A 19,982-nucleotide genomic window follows, 5' to 3' on the forward strand; every position below is an offset into this window, starting at 1 on the left:
AGGGAGGGAAGGAGGGAGGGAGACAGACCCCTGGGCTGATTAGAATTCACTGCAGGTAGGCACTGGCTGCTGCTCACCCACTGTGTCACGGCTAAAATGGAATCACTGTTGTGAGTGGCAGTCTGGGCAACTGAAGCCTGCTTCCCTTGGCCTGCTCCTTTGTTGCCAGCATTCACCTCACTTTACCCCTTAGGCAGGTGGATTTACATGTCTGGAATGGGCGAGGGAAGCCAGAGAGGGAACATATATGTGTTTGCATTGTCTGACAGCAGTAGTATAAAGGCCCATGGCATTAGGGTACACTTACATCACTAGCCAGCCCCTGCTGGAAAAGAAAAAAGGTCAAATATTTGCTACTGTAATGGGCTCGAGCATTTGGCACGTGTGTGTGCAGCACGCTAAAGGGAAAAAATTGTGACATTTGTATTGGTTTTCACCTTGAGATAATTTTGAATTTCAGTGGAAGTGGTTAAAATGAGGCAAAGGTTGCACTTTACAGTAGAGCTGGGGTTTGATCTAGTTTTCCAGTTTTAGAACAAGGCCCATACTCGGGGGTCAGGCTTATGTTGAGTTCTTTAATAAAAGGTCTGAAAGGGATATTTTGGGGGATCGTAGGCTGTAGGTTACTGTTAGAGTTTCCAGCTAAGGTTTGAAAAAAAGGGGTTAAGGATTCCCCAGTGAAATATATTTTCTGTCCTGTCCAAGCCGGAAGAACAAACCAGCGTGTGCGTGCATTTTAGAGCCAAAGAATGATCTGTCCCAGTGTCGAGTGATCACCCTCTGCTGCTAAACACGCCATTATTTGTCTGTATCTAATCGTCAAATTTGTTAGTTGACAAGGACATTTCAAGAAAACCAGCACACGTATCACCTCCTGCAGTACTTCACAAAGTGGGGCTTGTGGACACAAAGCAGTCTGTTCACACAACTATTTCACTTATCACACTTTAACCCCTCAATTCTGCTTTCCAGCCAGATATTCTGCTTCCCCACACTAAACTACAAACCATACCCCCTTAACCATTTAACCATTTTGGAGGCTAATTCATGGTCTAATATGTGTCCATTACCTTGACACAGCAGGTGATCCTCCTTCTTCTGCCAGAGTCCGTGGAAAAATGCAGAGGCCGCCCACTTAAAATCACAAAAATTTCATCTGTAGATTTCACCTCATTGTCTGAAAGAGGGAGGTGTGTTCTCTGAAAGTACATGAGATCTGTAAAAGGAATAATATGTGTCAACATTAACATTGCAGGTCTGGTCAAATCCTTGCCCCGTTCTGCTCCTTCGGCAACACACTGTAGTTACTGTTATTTTACAAAGAGCACTTTATGTTCGTGTTGTAGCCAGCGTGACAGCTACTAAACATTTTCAAACTCTATTTGTGTCAGATCACACTTGTTATTTCGATCTAATTAATGATAAATATTCACGTCCCAACACAGAGAGTAATTTCCAGATACTTCACTGGTAGAAACGTTTGACCAGTATGGCACTAATAAGAGACAAATTGTACAATTTCGCATTGGTTCAATGCTTTTTGTCAGTCTGCTTGATCTTAAATGATACCACGAGCATGTGACTTTGATGTGGTCAGTTTTTTTTTTTTACATGATTTTGGTTCCAGTTGTGAGTTCAAACTTTTGCATATTAACGTGTGTGTGCAGCATAAGAGCCGTCGTGTAAGGCTCTCACAGCGTCACTAAACCAGCTCATCACATGCTTAACGTTGTTGAATGCCTTTCTTGTGTTTTTCAATGAATGCCTTGTGTGTTTAATATTTGACTCCTTTGTATTATTACAACTTCTAATGTCCTCTCTATGCCTGTATTGGATATTGTCTTATTTAATTTGTGCGTTCGAAAAGGAAAAATAACTCAGACATGTCCACTTACACACACACACACACACACACACACACGCACATGCACGTACACACACACACACACACACACACACACACACACACACACACACAGTGAGTGAGTGAGTGTGACTGATACCGTTTTCTAAAACACTGAATCTGTGCATTTCTGAGGAATTTAGACCATTTTTCTTTGAAAGGGTGTGGTTTTGTTGCCCATCGGCTCAGATAACTGCTGGGAGAGAACTGGCTCTAACACCAATATTATTTCCAATCTTGATTTGTAATTGGTGGTCATGTGCACACAGGAACATCCATTTGTCTTGCTTTGAAAACTCTTCACACATCTGTTGCAGCGTGTCGGTGGTTGATATTTGTGTTACTGTGGCTCCGGGTTCATTAAGGGAGTGGCAATATCGACGAGGCAGTATGTGGCATTAAGATTTGTCTTTGTCTTTTCTCTCCCCCTCCAAACACTGTGGCAGAGCAACACATGATTTGGACAGAGAGGACTGACAGCCTTGCCTAGCACCCGGCCTCTGATCAGCCATCTCCACCAGCAGACTGAAGCTTGACCTGCACTTCATCACCAGCCCCACAAGCATCTTCGGAACAAAACGTCATCTAACTGTGAGTACTGGGCTGCTTCAGTTTTTATTTTCATCCCTTTTATGTTCAAGTTAGGTAAATAACTTGACTGGAAATAAACATAAATACTTTGTTGTAACACTATTGCACTGCTTCTGCAGCACATTTGAGCTCAATTCTACTTCATTTGGATGAACAAATCTGTTACTATCAAATATGATTTTATTGTTAATACCACTGTTCAATTTATTTCTATTCAGTGTATAACTACTTTCCAAATTCTAAAGCATTTCAAGTTGTTTTTTTCATGTACACTGTACTTAACTTATGTGTCTGTTCTGACATTTCATCACCAATGTGCTTTCATAAATATATCTTCTATTCATTGACAGACACAGCGTAACAAATTATTTATAAAATATTTGGCATGAATTTGTACAGTTTCCCTCCATCTAAATGAGGACAGTTATCTCGGAAAGCGTTCTTTTAAATAATCATTCAAATAAGGTCGACTGCTCTACTTCAATTACACTGAGCATGTTTATATGAAAAGGAAATTAATTTTACAGCAATTATGCAAACCCACAATTTGCACAATTCTTACACTTACTACCTATGTAATTAAGATTTAGATTTTCACGTCATTTAACGCCTAAACCAGGACGAAAAGCATCTTAAGTTATCTTACACACTGATCAGCCGGGTCACATCTAGTGTGTTCCAAGGATAGTTAGGAAGCGCCATCAAAGTGAACACATGGCTAACAAAAGAGGCCTGTTGTCCTCTAAGCCCAGTGCACCACCTAATGGTGGTTGGGGGAATTTCAGAAAGACACACTGTAAGAGGGAAACTTGTACAGTGATAATTAGATGGGAACCATCTTAATTGTGTTTCACTATGGCAATGTGGGATGTTTAAACCATGATTCAAGAGCCAAATTTAGCTCAGATATTAAAATTATTTGATTCTCATCCTAACATTATGAGACTCGACTGAATTAAAAAAAATATATTAGAATTACTGTGTCTGTATTATTGTTTTAGGACTCCTCCAATCAACACTCTTATGTCTGTTATTAATTAGCAGGCAATATTAATCATCATATAGTTAAACTGATTATAGTGCTGTGACCTGGGTGTGTTTTCTAACCTAAAGCAAAAGGCAATTTCCTTGCATGCAGTAGTGCTTATTTTTTTATATGCATTTGCTCATAACGATTCCATAACATTGTACATATTAAGTTATTTAATTACACAGTTTTATTACCTCTAATACAGCAGTAATACTGTAAACCAACTATGGAAATATGTTGTTATATGTGGGAAAAAATCAAATTCTTATTTTTAGTCATAGTGGTGTGTATCATACAGTTGAATCTGTGTGTCAAAGAGTTTTTAAGTCAGGTTTGTTGCTTCCTGTTTGCAGGTGACATCAGTTGCAAGGGGATGACCGAGCGCATTCATAACATCAATCTCCACAACTTCAGCAATTCTGTACTTGAGACCCTCAATGAGCAGCGCAACCGTGGGCACTTCTGTGACGTGACTGTTCGGATCCATGGAAGTATGCTGCGAGCTCACCGGTGCGTGCTGGCTGCTGGAAGCCCATTCTTTCAGGACAAGCTGCTCTTGGGCTACAGCGACATTGAGATCCCTTCTGTGGTCTCAGTGCAATCCATCCAAAAGCTGATTGACTTTATGTACAGTGGGATTCTGCGGGTATCTCAGTCAGAAGCCCTGCAGATCCTTACTGCTGCCAGCATCCTACAGATCAAGACCGTCATAGATGAGTGTACCCGCATCGTGTCCCAGAATGTGGGCCTGGCTGGGCCGGGGGGGTTCCCTGTTATACCAGGAGACTCTGGTCAGGAAACACCCCGTGGCACGCCAGAGTCTGGCACCTCTGGGCCTAGCAGCGACGCAGAGTCAGGTTATATGCAAGCAACATCACAGCAAAGCATGGATCGTGCATACACATCACTGTACTCCTACCCTGGCCTCTCTCTGCAGAACGGCACCCGCGAGCGCCCCCTGTACATTAACCCTCTGACGTCAAATTACGATCCGACTCTCAGCACTCAGAAGGACCAGCAATCTCAAGATCCGCCGTGGATGAACCGCATCCAGGAGAGATCTCAGCAGGTCGACCGTTTCATCTCCACAGAGTCCACTCACTGCCGCAAGCAACCCCGACCGGTACGCATACAAACAGGAGGGATGCACATAAAGCAGGAGGCCGAAGATGAGTACAGCTGCTACGATAATTTGGGGGACTGCCAAGAAGACACTGACCATACTGAAGGTGTAGAGAGTGAATCCAAGGTTGAAAGTTTTGACTCAGGGGTGAGCTCATCCATCAGTACTGAGCCAGATGCTATGGAGCAGCAGCCGTACCTGACGAGCTTTGGCCGAGACGGGGGCGGGGAAGGGCAGCAAGGTGACGGAGGTCCAGTGCATATAGAGGTCAATGACTCGTCTCCGGAGCAAGTGCAAGAGACAGAGGACGGGGACACATCCCACAGCACTAGTGACGGTAGCATGATGCAGCCCCTGCCAAACTCGGTCATGTCTCAGTCCCTGTCAAGTGCCCCGCACTACATGCGCCAGGCAGAATCACACACCAGCAATCTGAGGATGCCGCTCACCGTGACCAGCAATCCCCAAGTGATGGGCACTGCTGGAAGCACCTTCCTGCCCACACTCTTTCCTACACAGCCGGCTAGAGACAACAAGCCTTTCCTTTACCTTACTGGCCAGCAGCAACCCCAGTTTGTGGCAGTGCCGCCCCCTGCAATGCCATCATTCCCGAACCCCATGTCGGTACAGCAAGCGCCAGCTCAGCAGCAACAGGCTGCAGGAGGACTTGGTCCAGGGGAAAAGAAGCCCTATGAATGCACTCTCTGCAGTAAAACCTTTACTGCTAAACAGAACTACGTCAAACACATGTTTGTCCATACTGGTAAGTCAAAATATCATATTTAGAGTAATTATTTTTGATGATCAGTATGCACAGTTAAATGATTGTATTATCCATAGTTCACGTAGGTGGTAGCTGTACTTGTAGTTACTAGCAGAAATACTATTAGAATATTTTTGGTTAGGGGGTGGCAGGCTCTCCTTTGTATCTGACTTACAGTGCCAGTTGATGGCTCATGTAGCACGTCATTACACTGCTTTCTTCCAGCACTGACAGCCTTATCAATCATAAACTGCAGAAATCATTATCACAGAAAGAAAGAATTAGATATCATGTAATTAGATGATCTCATAAAAATTGCCTACTCATATTGGCCATTATTAGTCATTAGAATTCGCTGCTTGGCCAGAGCCACCTCTGAAAGATATTTCAAACCAAATTTCCTGTTTAACTCACACAATTGCGTGGAGCAGAGTGATGAGATATTGAAAATGAAATCCACTGATCGATCAATCCCATGGTCTAGATCTGAGCGTCCCATGGCAGCCAATGACAGATAACCTTTACTACATTTTGTAAAAAATCTTTTTCAAAAAAATTACAGGATGATTTAGCATAATATTCTATTGCTGTCCATGTGAGATTAACGTACGTCTAATTCACTTACGATGTAAATATTTTTTATTTCAGTATAAAAAAAGAGGTATTTTGACAGATGTTATGTGGTACATCTTCACGCCTTGATGCAAGATGTGGATGAGAACAACCTCCAAACTCAAGAGTCATTAGAGCAGAATAGAAATTCCTAAAAATATTAATTGGTACAATACACACCCGAAATAGCTAAAAGACAGAGGACACAAGAGTACTACTGCATGAAGTGCAACGGAGATAACGTGTCACTGGCTGCGGTTGCATATTTGTCAGAGACAAAAGACGCAGCTTTTCAACTGTGTGAGCTGCTGTGTTCCAAATATTCTGCCCTGAAGAAGAGCAAGACAGTAAATATACCCGATACCTGTGCCAGCTCCGTGCTACTGATCAGCAACTGACCCCGACTTCTGACCCTCATGTGGAGCAGGTCAAACAAAATAAAAAGTGATAAAAGAATAAATTACTGGCTTCATTAAATCAAAGCAGGTAGCTGCAAATGAATTCACTCACTGCAGCAGCAAACAGTAGATACACAGGACTTCATTTACTTGCATGATACAGTGTTGTCAGTTCTCCCCTACCGGTTTATTTAGTATTTTACAGTCCGTGATGTGACAATTATGTGACATGAGCTGACATTTTAACAAACTCACAAAATGGCCAAGTAAAAGCATAAATGATTTGATTGATGATAGTATCGGGATTAACATTATTGTGTGTGGGGTTTTTTCCCACATTTTTCCTCATAGCTCCACCTTTCTGTGTTTGAAAGTCATTAAAGTTCTCATGATATGTCAACTGTACATTTTTTTTGCATCAGAGCTACATCATAGGAAAGCTTCTCTCAAAAAGCTGTAGTGCACAGCACATACTGAGAGCAGCATCATAACAGAGCTAATGCAGGTTTAAATAATTCTAGCCTGAGGTATGTTCCTGTACTGGAAAAGTAACAGTGCTGGCTTCAGGCATCCAATGTTGCTGCACAAGTGTTTCCATATCTTGTAAACCTAATCCTCAAAATTTGTCTCTTCTTCTTTCCCCTTAATGCTTTTGTCTTGCATGCACATCCAGGTGAGAAGCCTCATCAGTGCAGCATCTGCTGGCGCTCGTTCTCCCTGAAGGATTACTTAATCAAACACATGGTGACACACACAGGGGTGCGGGCCTACCAGTGCAGCATCTGCAACAAGCGTTTCACCCAGAAGAGCTCTCTCAATGTCCACATGCGGCTGCACCGTGGAGAAAAGTCCTATGAGTGCTACATCTGCAAGAAGAAGTTCTCACACAAGACCCTGCTGGAGAGGCACATGGCCCTGCACAGCACAGGCAGCGCCATCACCGGGCTCTCGGGGAGCGCAGGCACCCCGGGCCCGGTCTCCATTCCCATGCCTATGGCTGTCCCCGAGCCTGGAGCTGGAGTGGTGGCCCTCGCCATGCCAGTGAGCGGAGGTGCTGGAGTAGGGGCTGGGGTTGGAACAGGAGTGGGTGTAGCTGCAGAAGCGAGCTGCCAAGAAGGGACCACCTACGTGTGCTCCGTCTGCCCTGCCAAGTTCGACCAAATGGAGCACTTCAATGACCACATGCGAATGCATGTCTCCGATGGATAAGTACTAATAGATAAACTTCTTTCGAAAAGAATGACAAATAAAATGGCACTAGATTTTCCTTTTCTTGTTTTGAGGTATGAAGAGTAATGAGTATAGACACTGGCACATTAAGTTTCCCAAAAAAAAGATTTTTTTTCTGTTATTCTAAAAGAAAAAAAAAGATGGTGGCCTTAAGGCTTAGTAGTTTGATATTGATCTACTGGATGGATCCTAACTACAGGCCTCTAAATGTATGCTTTCCTAAAATACTGATTTATGTGTTGAACACTACCGAAAGGCCTACGAAAGAAACACATACACACAAACACACCTTTAGTGTAGATATGTCTGAATGAATATACATGTGCATATATGTTTGAGCGTCTGTGTATTTGCATGTGTGTCTGTCTGTTTGTGTGTGTGTGTGTGTGTGTGTGTGTGTGTGTGTGTGTGTGTGTGTGTGTGTGTGTGTGTACATTGCCATGAAACATAAATCATGGCAGTTGTGAACCCATACTGACCAGTTTGGAAACTATAGATGTCCAAGCTTACTGTGGTATAATTTACAACAACAATAACAAAAAATCATCTGGGGTTGGGCTACATATTCCCTCTAAAAATACTGATGGTCACAAGATTGCCTTCTTATGTAAAATAAAAAAAGGAGAGTAGTTAATTTGACAGTGGGTTTTATTTATTCCTATGGTATTAAGGGATTATAATGCAGCTGTTGTCAAGGTACCAGTTTCAATCATTTTACTGAAATGTAACTTCCTGTCAGCGATGACAGGAACAAATATTTCTCATATGTTTTGTAATTGTTGTCCATGCATTTTGATGGTTAAGATTACGTTTACTAAATTCGGGTGTGTTGATGAGACAGTATTTGAGCAAAAATCTGTTTCTTTTTTTCTGAAGTTTGGAGTTTAACTCATCTGCATACACTGCCACTAATATCCTAAAAGACTGTTAAGGCTAGTAGACCTCTTCCATTTTGAAACATAAGAAAAAAAGAAAGATTCTTTTGCTGATGGTTTTTTTTTGGGTTTTTTTTAGCCTTTCACATTCACAGTTATGGCAGGCTGGCATATGCGACTAAACTCTCTCCTTCATAATTGCTGCTCCTCAACTTGCACCTGACTGTTATGGGATGTAGATTAACAAAAGATTTGTCACGTCACGTATTGTTGTTATTGAGTAGTGGTCTTAATTTGATAATCAAATTATAATATTTGGGTGGGTTTAGGCTAGTTGCTGATTGGAACAGTATCAAAGAGGGAGGGATTTAATTTGAATCAAATTTGAATTGGAAATAAATGCCATCTTCATCCTAGAGCCCCTGTATAACCTGTTCAATACCGTTGCAGAGCTATTTGAGCAGGTGGGAGCTGAGTGCATTACTCTTTATGTACTGGCGGTCCCTGAAGGCTCGAATGGCCCGCAACATTTTGAAAGGGAATGCAGTCTCAAAGCAAAACAAGTAGCTCCATTAAAATCACATTGTTTCGTGATATACCACAAGTTGCACCTGGACTTTCTAGACAATAGTATACATTCCTGATTTTTCTAAAAACCTAGACACAGCATGTACAGAATAGATTTGGAAGCTAGTGTGCGCAAGTTGTCATCCATGCATCACATCACTTAAGGCTCATTTCTGATATTTGAATTGTTTTGTATTGCTTTTTACTCAAAATAGGACACACACATGCACACACACACACACAAACTCAGACACACACAAGCACACACACACACGCACACACACACACACACACACACACACACTCAGACACACACATGCAACTGCCTGCAACTGCAATCTGAAGGATTTGCTCATTTATGTGAGCAAACACTTTCGTAGTTGTATTGTTAAAAGAATAACTGCATACAGCGGTCTGAAAAAGACCTGCTGTAGATTCAAAAAAAACAAAGTGCTACTTTGCACATTTTCTTAAAATGCCTGTGCTTAATATTTAATCATTTTCCTTAAATGAACTTCTATGATTTTCTTTTATTCAATTTCAAAGGAAAAAAAAACATTTTTTTAAATCTTGATAAGTGGACTGCATTATTTTCTTGCATATATGTTGCACTGCTTAAACCAATAAGTGCACTACTGTTAACAGAGATATTATAGTTTTAGAAAAGAGGATTTTTTTTTTAAATCTAACATTTGGTTGTAGAATTCACATGTAATAGAATAGCTTTGTTTCAATTTATTCATTAAGTAATTCAGCGGTTCTTGGCTTTTGTTATTGCTTGCAGTTACCTACAGTATATTCTCGTGCCGTGTTAATGCAAGCAGTTATTTTTATTTAAACATGTACCATTATCTGTGCTCATCTATGTTTTAACCTTTGAATTCATTCTTTTATGGAGTCAGCTCCCTATAACAGTTATTCAATCGCATTTCTTTAGAAACAGACAGAATTTTCCTATGAGAACATCCAAGCCAAACAACATTAACAGTGAAACAACAACAGTAATAATAAACACAACTCCCGTCCAAATCCGTTGGCGGAGGTAATAATAATAACTATTATTATATTATGAATAATAATGATACATTTATAATGTGTGTGTGTGTAACATAAATGATACGTGTGTCCTAGAACAACTTTCTGTGGGTTTAAAGGTGTGGGGAGGTGATGGAATGCAGCTTCTTTGATATCTGTCGGTCAGTTGTACACAGTTGTGTCCCTTCCTTAGTGTTTGTGTGTCTGTGGGTGTCTGTGTGTGGTATTATAGCCTAATCAAACTGTTGATAAGTGGAATATCTGAACTGTAGGGCTTCCTTTGCAATATGCAACGCAGGTACTATGAGAAGCAGCTCTCCAAACCTTTTGGGCTAATACGACACCTGTAACATTAGTTCTGAGATTTGACTGAAGCCTAGGTCAAGTACTGTCATCGTACCCGTTTGGAGAAGTTACGTCCAGCATTTTGCTGCTAAACTTCATATAATTGCTACTAGATTCCAGATCCCTGTGGAGTGAGTTGAAGCGACGTTAAGTGATGAATGCGTGTGAGACCTGGAGAGACTCTCTTTTCTGGTTTCTCCTCGGCTAAAAAAGAAAATATCGACCACACATGAGAAATATACTGTAAAGGCGAGAGGTTAGTCCACAGTAAAAGTAGCACATTATTTAACATTTGATTGGGCCTGTCTCCTATGGTGTGCATATAAGCCTAAATTGTATGGTTCCTGTTTGTAGCTGTTGTTGCCGGGATGGCAATATTGCTGCATACTAGTGCTATATTTGTCTCTACACAGCACGTGGAGGGTAATCTCATGCCTTAACAGACAATGCACTAAATCGAATATGTAAGCAACTGCCGAGATCTCTTTCCAACAGTACTGCCACATGTATGGCACACAGCTCATGACGTTGGTGTTTGTTGTCTGTTCAGTACCAAGTTAAACACTGCCAAACTAACATCATCACTTCTTTGAAAGCAAAGGCAGAGACATTAATTGACTAGTTTCAGTGTAATGTATGTATTCAGTAATCTAGCATTCCTTCATGGCACCTAAATTTTACATATTTTGTGTAAACACATATATCAAATGCACTATTGACTGTAGCTAGATGAGTACAACCAGCTTTGTGGTATCATTGGTCTAAATAGTAGGTTAAGTAGCTCGATGTTGGTTTTTGAAATATTTGATTTCAGAATTACACTATCAATTGTTTCTCTATCTTTTTTTTTTTTTTTGAATAACAAAAGTAGCCAATCTCAACGTTATCCGGATGAGGGCTGATAACTCGTCCCATTGTCAGTTGACTTCTTGTATCATAAGGTGTTTGATAGCAGACCAGGCTCGGAACGGGGGGAGATCCTTCTCTCCAGTGTGTCATAACGTGCTATAGCATACCCAGGATATTTTTCCCCTCCCCTGTCGCATTAGCATCACATGCTCTTCACTGTCCATAGTTATATATTCCTTATACTGCTTCAGCTACTCGTGGTGGTGCTTAATTCTCTTTTCTCAGTGTTGCAAAAAGTCGGTTGAAAATTGTTGAAAAGTTGCAACATTATCCAGAAAATAAGTCCTTATCTCAATCGTGCTTCTTCTAGTTGTCAGTTTGAAAAAAAAAAAAAAAAGTCTAGGCTTTATGTTTGCAAGGTGTTTGCATATTTTCCAGAACAAAACATATTGAAAAGTAGATAATAGCCTTGAGCCTGCAGCTGTTTGTATTGTGTTTCAGATATATTACTGTTCATGTTTTGTTTATCTTAGTGTAGAGACACAGGGTCTACAGTACATTGTTGTCCTTCTTGCAGTATGTTTAATTCATCGTTATACTTCTTTATTTCAGGCTTCCTCCTGCTTTTTTTTTATGGTGATCATAGTGGTGTTGTTTATACATACATAGCTTCACGCAACTGGATAAAGGATAGTCAGTAATTGTGTCATATTTCACAGTGTATTATATATGCTTATATGCTTTGCATTGAGATGAAAACAAGGAAATGGAAGATAGTAATGGTGAGGGTCATGTTGAGTAAGGAACAGGTTCATTTTATTCTGATAAGCATGTGTCTGTCTTCCTGTTTGTCTTTTCAGTCCGTCTCCACACATTCTAAGTCAGATCTTTTTATTTACGCATGAATAAAGTCACAAAGTTAAGAGTAGAATACAGAAAACACATGAAAACCATTCAGATGATACTTAACTGCATTTTTGTTTGGCCTTCTACAGTACACATAAGAGTGAAATAGATTACTTCTTACAAATATGCTATATATATTTAAGTATCACCATCTCCACACAGATGAAGAATACATTTTCAGATAGTTTGATAAAGACATAATTGCAGCCAGAGTATACAGTACCTTGTGGGATATAGGGAATATGCCTATCAAGTGCCTATCAGTACATACAGCAACTATACAGAATATTCATAGTTTTTCTCTCCTACATTGCACAGATACAGTATATACACAATGGTCTATTAGAATATACTATTTATACTATTACTGCTAAGACCTGGTGGTTGTGAGTGCATCCTAAGAGAACCCTTTAAAATACCTGAAATGTTCTATTCATATACAGTAAAAGCTACATCTGCAAGTTTTATTTTTTATCTTACATCTATACAGCTTGGAGGATTCAAAGATATAAAATGCAATCACGTTTTAGGAAATACACACAATAGGTTGAGTTTGTTTCGATGGGAGCTGTAAAATTGACGTGAAACATCTTAAAATTGGATGACCTTTGGTGCTTTTTTGCTTTTTTTTTTTTCAGGTTGCTCTCTCTCGTTGCTGTTTGGCATATTACACATGCCGTTTTTAGTTTCAGTGTTTTGCCGTTTGCAAACAAGCCATATCCTGTACTGTATGCTCTGTGGGGGTGAAAGGGCAGTGGCTCTTTGTGAACAGCAGAGGGAGCCACACATCAACTGGAAGAGGTGAAGTTAACACGCTGCCTGTCGCAATGAATGAAAATCCAAATTGAATATTTGAATTTTTTTTTTTTTTATCTCAACATTGCCATTCTTTAGATTAACATCTATAAGCACGGCAGTGGTTACCTTCACTGGCACTTCCTGTAAATGAATAAAAAGTAGTTTGCAAGCCTGCTGGAACTGGCAGCTGCTTTAATAGTTCTTTTTTTTTTCAAAGTGCACTATGTGTCCTTTGACCTTGATGACAGGCCCTTCCACATGCAAGCCAATGCCCGATTTGCCCACGACGATAATTAAAGTTTTATCTTATCCGACAGCCTTGTTGTTTACGTACAGCATGGAATTGTAAAGGGCACGCAACGAGCAACGTGAAAAAAGAAACTGGTCATTAAACGTTAGACTGACAGGAGATGTTTAAATCACTGCTTGGAGATGAAATTAGATTACAAATTGAAAGTTTTGGCAACGGAGAACACACACACACACACACACACACGCACACACACACACACAGCATTCAAATGTCTTTAAGTGGTTGATTTAACGACATGAAAACAAAACCAAGAGAAAAATCTAGCAGAATAAAAACCATAAATCAAGTTTCAGGACTGAATGGCTGCGAGATAAAAGGCTTTGGGATGGCTTATTACTCTGTCCCCTGTGGACTAATTACCACAGTTTTCTCTGTAACCTTCTCCAGCCTAGTTACTGTGCCAAATTTAGGAGGAAAAAAAAAACGCTTTTTTAAATTATGCCACTATTGTTAAATTAGATGTGTGAACCGAGCAGAAGACAAACCCCCCCGAAAATATAAAATCTTTTTTAGTAAGAAATTTCTGTAAAGCCTATAATATATTTCAGCAAAACATGCATCATACCAAAAGCAAGTGATTGCCTTTATTTTGAATCTTTAAATCCTCCATAATACATAGTTTTCAAGTAAATAGGAGAAAACAGCTATGATGAGTAAATGCACATGTTGAAGGCTTAGTTTCATATACGTGTAATGTTCAAATGAAGCATTAATAATATAGGCAATGTGATATAGCTAGTCCCTGTCATCCAAACCATCACACTATGACACATACAAACAGCATCTGTTCAGATTTTACAGTCAAACATTCAGATTCTGTTTTGATTTAGAGCTTTACACACTTACAGTGAAGCAGCTGTTCAGATTTTTAAGTACAACACAGCTAAACTAAGCTATAACGACATCTAGATTATATTCTTACTTTCTCCGAACATGCAGTTATTACACTACCCTGATGAGGTGTTTAATAAAAGCATCATCGTCAGGTAACCATCAGTCCAAATGAAGCATGCAGTCCTGTCTACGCAGCTTTTTTTCCTGTAGGGTGGTACTTTTGTTTTTGATGGAGCACAAACTATGTTTTGAGTGTCCCTCGATAACAGGCTTTCTGTATCTTTTTTTATCACAATGGTGAGGACACTTAGGCGTGATTTGGCCTCTGAAGACACCAAGCCTCTTTTGTGTTCTCACTCGCTGTAGTCTTTTTGGCGTAGTCCAACTCGATGAGACAATTAGTTTTAAAGCGTGCAGCAGCGCAACTAGAAACATGCATTCCTGTTTAAGACCAGAACATTCCAACTCTCAGTCTGGCATTCATTTTCCACACTTAACTAACCGAACATTAAGGAAGATTTCCAGCGCTTAATCGTTTTACAGATCTGTTGGATATTTGATTACGTAGTAGCAAACATTGCCCATTACATAAAATGTTTAGTCAAATGTATATTCCCCTCAAAAAGATCACTTTTCTAATCTCATCTCGCTCTTTATTCGAGTTTTTCCCCAAAAGATCACAAACCTCATAAACTTTGAGCACAACTAATGCTTGTGTGGACTGGTTCTATAGACAACATGCACTATGCTATCACTCTGTTTCTACATGTTGGTCTCTCTTTTATAGTGCAGCAGAGACTAGTAATATATATTTAAAAAAAATAATCAAAAAAAAAAACAGCAAAAAGAGAAGTCAAGGCTCTTCTTCGCCGCGAGGTTGGTCACTGTCTCAGCCAGCATGCGGACTTGCAGACTTAGATTAAAAAATTTCAGCACTGTATTGTCCCTAAAGGGGCAGGTGGTGTTCATTTGTAAAACGGGGCCATGCTAATCATTAGAAGTTAAATGGGGGAGAAAAAAAAAATGTACAAGACAATGTTTGTTTTCACAAACCAAAGAAGGGTTAAGATAATTTAAGTTTTATGGAGAAAATAACATTTCTTTTCTATGTGTGGGGGGTTCCTATGATTGGGCCAGGTTGCTACAGTTGTTTTTGTTTGTTTTTTTTGTTTTCTTTGTTTTTCTTCTCATTGCAGGGTGCTTGTGAAAATGCATCTATGTTTTGTCACTTGATCAGTTGTTTATAGTTTTGTGGTTGTGTTAATTTGCCTATTGTAGACCAAAATAGATTTTTTTATAAGAAATGCAACAAAACATAAAAATGAATCTGACACAGTAGCTGTGATGTAAATGATCGCATGTTAAAACATGTATAAGATTGTAAATGTTGCATTGTTCCTCTGACAAAACATAATACTCAATAATCATTGGTTATGTCTTCTATACACACACATTTAGCGAATCAGTGTAGACCTGTTCACCTTCACATTGGATTATATCTAAATAGTTGTGTTATAGCAGTTGTCTTCAAATATTGGCACCGTCTGATATTTTAAGGCTGTCCCTGAAATATTAATCTGACATTGTGACTTTGAGTACATTTAGCCATTTATACTTGAGATGGACCAAGATGTTAAGTTTGCACATATTTGTAGGTTGTTTATTAAGCCAAAAAAGAAAAAAAGGAAAGAGAATAACGATACACAACTTTCAGTCTCAGCAATTCAAGTCAAATCTAGCTGAGGCTCTCGTGATCTCAAAGCAAATATTACAGTCGTTCATGTTCACTGAAAAAAAAAAACAAACAAACTGAGAAATCGTTCATCACTGCATGATGAAAATAAATTAAAACCAAACTGTAACCTGAATTTAAATATCACAATGTGGTCCAAATATTTATGAACGTGATTACAAGACGATATATTTTTGTAATATCAACACATCATCTGCAAGCGGAATGTAAACCATTTGGCAAAATTTGACAATATTTTATTACTGTAAGGTCTAATTCTAGGTGAATCTGCTGTATATTTTTCATCCTGTGTGTTCAAAATAGGAATTACTGTAATTCGGGCAATGTTTTATACCTGGGGTGAAGACAGAATTTCTCAAATATTGACATCACAAATCAGAAATGACACGTGTCCTAATCAAAGCAGCTTAGGTGTGTGTTTTGTTTTGTTTTTTTCCATCTGGCTTTCAGGCTTTTTGCTGCCATATCTTGTATGTAGATGCTTTTGTAAACATGCACTTGAGTTGAACTATGAGATGTGCTTATAAATATGTGTATATTTTGTTAGGCTCTTTCTGGCCTACCTTAGCTTGATATTTTATTATTTCCCTAAAAATACTTCTCCTATATAGTAATGAACTTGGCAGAAGTGGAGCTGTTGTAGTAAAGGTAGTTATAACATCACAACTAAGCAACCCTGAAATATATGCTGCAGTAATGTGTTTTCAGTTTGTTTTTGATAATTTATGCTCCAAGTTGGTTTGTATTTTATTATTATTATTGTTGTTATGAAACAAGCTTGTTTGAAATGTATTGACTGCTGTTTTGAAATAGGGGATAAAGTCTTTTTTTTTTTTTCTTTTCTTTTTTTTTTTTTTTAAATGTATGTGCAAGGACGTTTTTATAATATGATTTGTCAAACACTGGACTGGAGTGAGTTTTCCAACATTTCCAACTTGAGAGATGTATTTGACAGACATAACTGCACAGACGACACCCGTTAGCACAGATGTGAGCTGACAGACAAAGCACATCCTCCCAGCTGTACAGGGGAGGGTGACTAACATGGCCGCCATCCTCTCGCTCAAAATAGGAGTCATTTAGATGTAAGCAGTTAAGACCTTTCCTTGGTGCTTGTTAATTGCATCCATTGGGTGGTGGTTAATATATAATAGGAAATATTTATTAGGGTGTTCCTTCTAAATTCCTGCATGGCATCGACTGGTAACAGATGTTTTTTTTTTCTTTTCTGAAAAAGGAAGAGTGCTCTCTTAAAGATTCAGAAAAAAAATCGTAAAGGGATACCACTTGACAGCTATCCAGTTATCAAAATCACCTGGTGTGTTCTTGCTATGGTAGAGCAGATATGACAGTTGAGTCTCATTACACCAACCACCACTTCTCAAACCAGAAAAGAGATTTGCACTAGACTTATTTTGGTCTTCTTCTATCAAAAGCAATATAATTCACTCAACACATTTTTAAACCATAGTATGTGACGGTTGTCGCCCACAGTGGCAATGCTGAGTAAATGGTGATATTTGACGAGTTTTGATTTGTTTTTGTATTCAAAGGTACAGAGTGGTCACCTTTTTAAATGCACATGACATCCACGTGTTGTGTTGTTGTTCGTAGCAGGTTTTTTAACCCCAGCAGTACCCCCCCGAGTATTAGTGTCCAGATTTGAGGGGCATTAAAACTGTTGTTTCCTCCTGTGATTGTTTTGGACAAATCAAGCAGCTCTTACAGATCTGAAGTGAGAGACGGGATGTATGAGGGATGGAATCATTTTCCCATGAGTCAAACGTCAATTGTCTACATCACACAGCCGGCAACATCGTTGAAGATAAACACAGATACCAAAAGATAAACCCAGCTGTCCACTGTCGTGCACACTTTTCCCTTAAAAACACTCGTCTTCTCTGCGTATTTGGTCACTTTGGGTGCGTTTTCCTGGGAAGTGAAATAATAACAAAACACTTCTTAGAGGAAGAATTTTTTTAAATTTTTTTTTACAAATGCACCTTTTGTCGTTCAAATACAGCATCGTTGGCCACATATGTAGAGAATCTTTGTCCACCAAAATGTACCATACTTCATCCTTTTTCAACAAGGTCATTCACAACAGCAGTAATTATTGACCTTAACGTCGTTATTTTGTTGATGGATAAGTGTAAATTTTTCAATAATTCACAAACAGCAAAACTTCACCATTTTATCTGGATGTAGTAGCTTTCCTGTTTTCACCGCTTTGTGGTGTTGTTGAAAGATGTTGCGGTTTGTCTAAATATGTTGCGTGTTAGAGGAAGCATAAGTATGTGCCTTCTTGTAATCTCCTTGGTGAGCTTGTTATTATTGAGAAGCTGAAGCCAGCCAATTGTGTTTGCACTAAAACCAAATTGCTTTTGTGATGTAGACTATTTAAGCAAGCTTGTTGCGTCACTTTAACCGTACAGTATGCATGAGGGTGAAATTGGTAAGTCTAGGGCTAGAGCTCTCATCTGTTGACCTGTAAACCAGTGCAGCTTAGAGGATCTTGTGAATATATCTTGGCTTAGTTTCGCATTCAGTTTTCAATTCCATCTCCTTACTCATCAAGTTTGTCACAATTTCAACAGATTAAAAAAAAAAATGAAAATAAAAACAGGAAAAAAAAAAAAAAAGCAAGTAACACATACCATGAATACAATACAGCTTTTACTTTCACATGCCACAGTTAGAGAGTTACACAACTGCAGTAGAGATATTCATTTCTCTGAATCCATGGGAATGCATGAGTATACGAGGTCGCCTCAAGACTATTGGTCAAATTAATTTAGGTTGTTTTTGAAAACTTGTATTTATTACACATTTTGTTGACATCTAAGAAAGGCCTACATGCTTTGAGTCTTACGAATGCACCTTATTCATGTCAGTCCATGTGGGGAAAAAAAAAGGCTGGCAATGTAATATCTCTGATTTAGCACCTTACTACACAGCATGTTTTCACTTTATGCCAGTTTAGCTATTCTTCCATATGTATGATTTCAAAAATAAATCTCATATTTTGTGAAATTGTTTCATGGGATGTGCCAAAGTTTGGAGGCGATCTCCCAAGTGTTTATGCTTATCATTTTCTTTTCCTCCTCCTTCAGTTATAGCAACGGTATGTCAAAACTTTCCTATAACAGTGTGTGGAATCAATTTATCTCAGCAAACAGTATCATTACTTGCCATTTTACAATAAGCCCTGTATTTCACATATATTTACCAGTGATGTGTATTTGTTATTATAAAGAAAATAGCCGTAAAAGCTTCATTATGTTACATAATATTGTGACTTTTTTCGAAAAACTGTGAAGACTTATCTTGCATATACTTTATACAGAAGTATTAAGCCTTAATACAAAAGACTAAAAAAAGTGTGGAAGAATAAACTGATTGTTGCTAAGTAAGGATGATTTTTGTAAATGTTACCAGCACTTTTTTTGTAATTTTCACTCTCTGAGGTATTGTACAAGTTCAAGCTGTTTGTGAAGTTTGATTATGAAGGAATAAAAACTAGTACTTTCCTGTACTTCACAGAAAGTCTTGTTGCTGTTTTACTTCTCTGCTCTTCCCGCGGGTGGTTCTGCAGCGTCGTCTCATGAATATACCGACCAGAGATATATACAGAAAGTAACCTTTTGTCTGGAAAAGGGTAAAGTTTGTGGAACGAGGCTTCCGCGCTCGACCTTTCACACGAGTGTACTGCCAAACTGACATCGACAATGAATGCATAAAACCAGATAGATAGATAGATAGATAGATAGATATTCTTGGAGTCCGTATAATAAAAAAAATTAGCTGTATTAGCCTAAATTAAGCCTGCTGGTGCGTTCATTCCAAGTACAGTTGGAAGTGATCCTAAAGGCTGGATTTTATCCCAGAATGCACTGGGCAGAAGGCAGGAAACACCCTGGACAAGCTGCCAGTCCATTACAAATCTAACAATGATTAATAAACAATCACAGTCACACTTCACTTCACACCTACTGTACAGGCAATTCAGGGGTGCAGTCCACTTCACTCACAAGTGTTTGGACAGTGGGAGGAAGCT

At 39.1% G+C, this 19,982-nt stretch overlaps 1 protein-coding gene across 1 annotated transcript in view; it reads left to right on the forward strand.

The window, feature by feature from the left end:
• The window catches only part of zbtb20 (zinc finger and BTB domain containing 20), a 32,441-nt gene extending 12,981 nt beyond the window's left edge, over positions 1-19,460 (forward strand). The window contains exons 2-4 of the mRNA XM_070844276.1: positions 2,350-2,494; positions 3,878-5,410; positions 7,094-19,460. Coding sequence (XP_070700377.1) covers positions 3,898-5,410; positions 7,094-7,629 — 2,049 coding nt within the window. The 5' untranslated portion in view covers positions 2,350-2,494; positions 3,878-3,897 and the 3' untranslated portion in view covers positions 7,630-19,460. The remainder of the gene's footprint in view (positions 1-2,349; positions 2,495-3,877; positions 5,411-7,093) is intronic.
• The last annotated feature ends 522 nt before the right edge of the window (positions 19,461-19,982 follow it).

This window comes from Pempheris klunzingeri, chromosome 14 (assembly GCF_042242105.1).
Source record: "Pempheris klunzingeri isolate RE-2024b chromosome 14, fPemKlu1.hap1, whole genome shotgun sequence".
Taxonomy (NCBI): Eukaryota; Metazoa; Chordata; class Actinopteri; order Acropomatiformes; family Pempheridae; genus Pempheris; species Pempheris klunzingeri.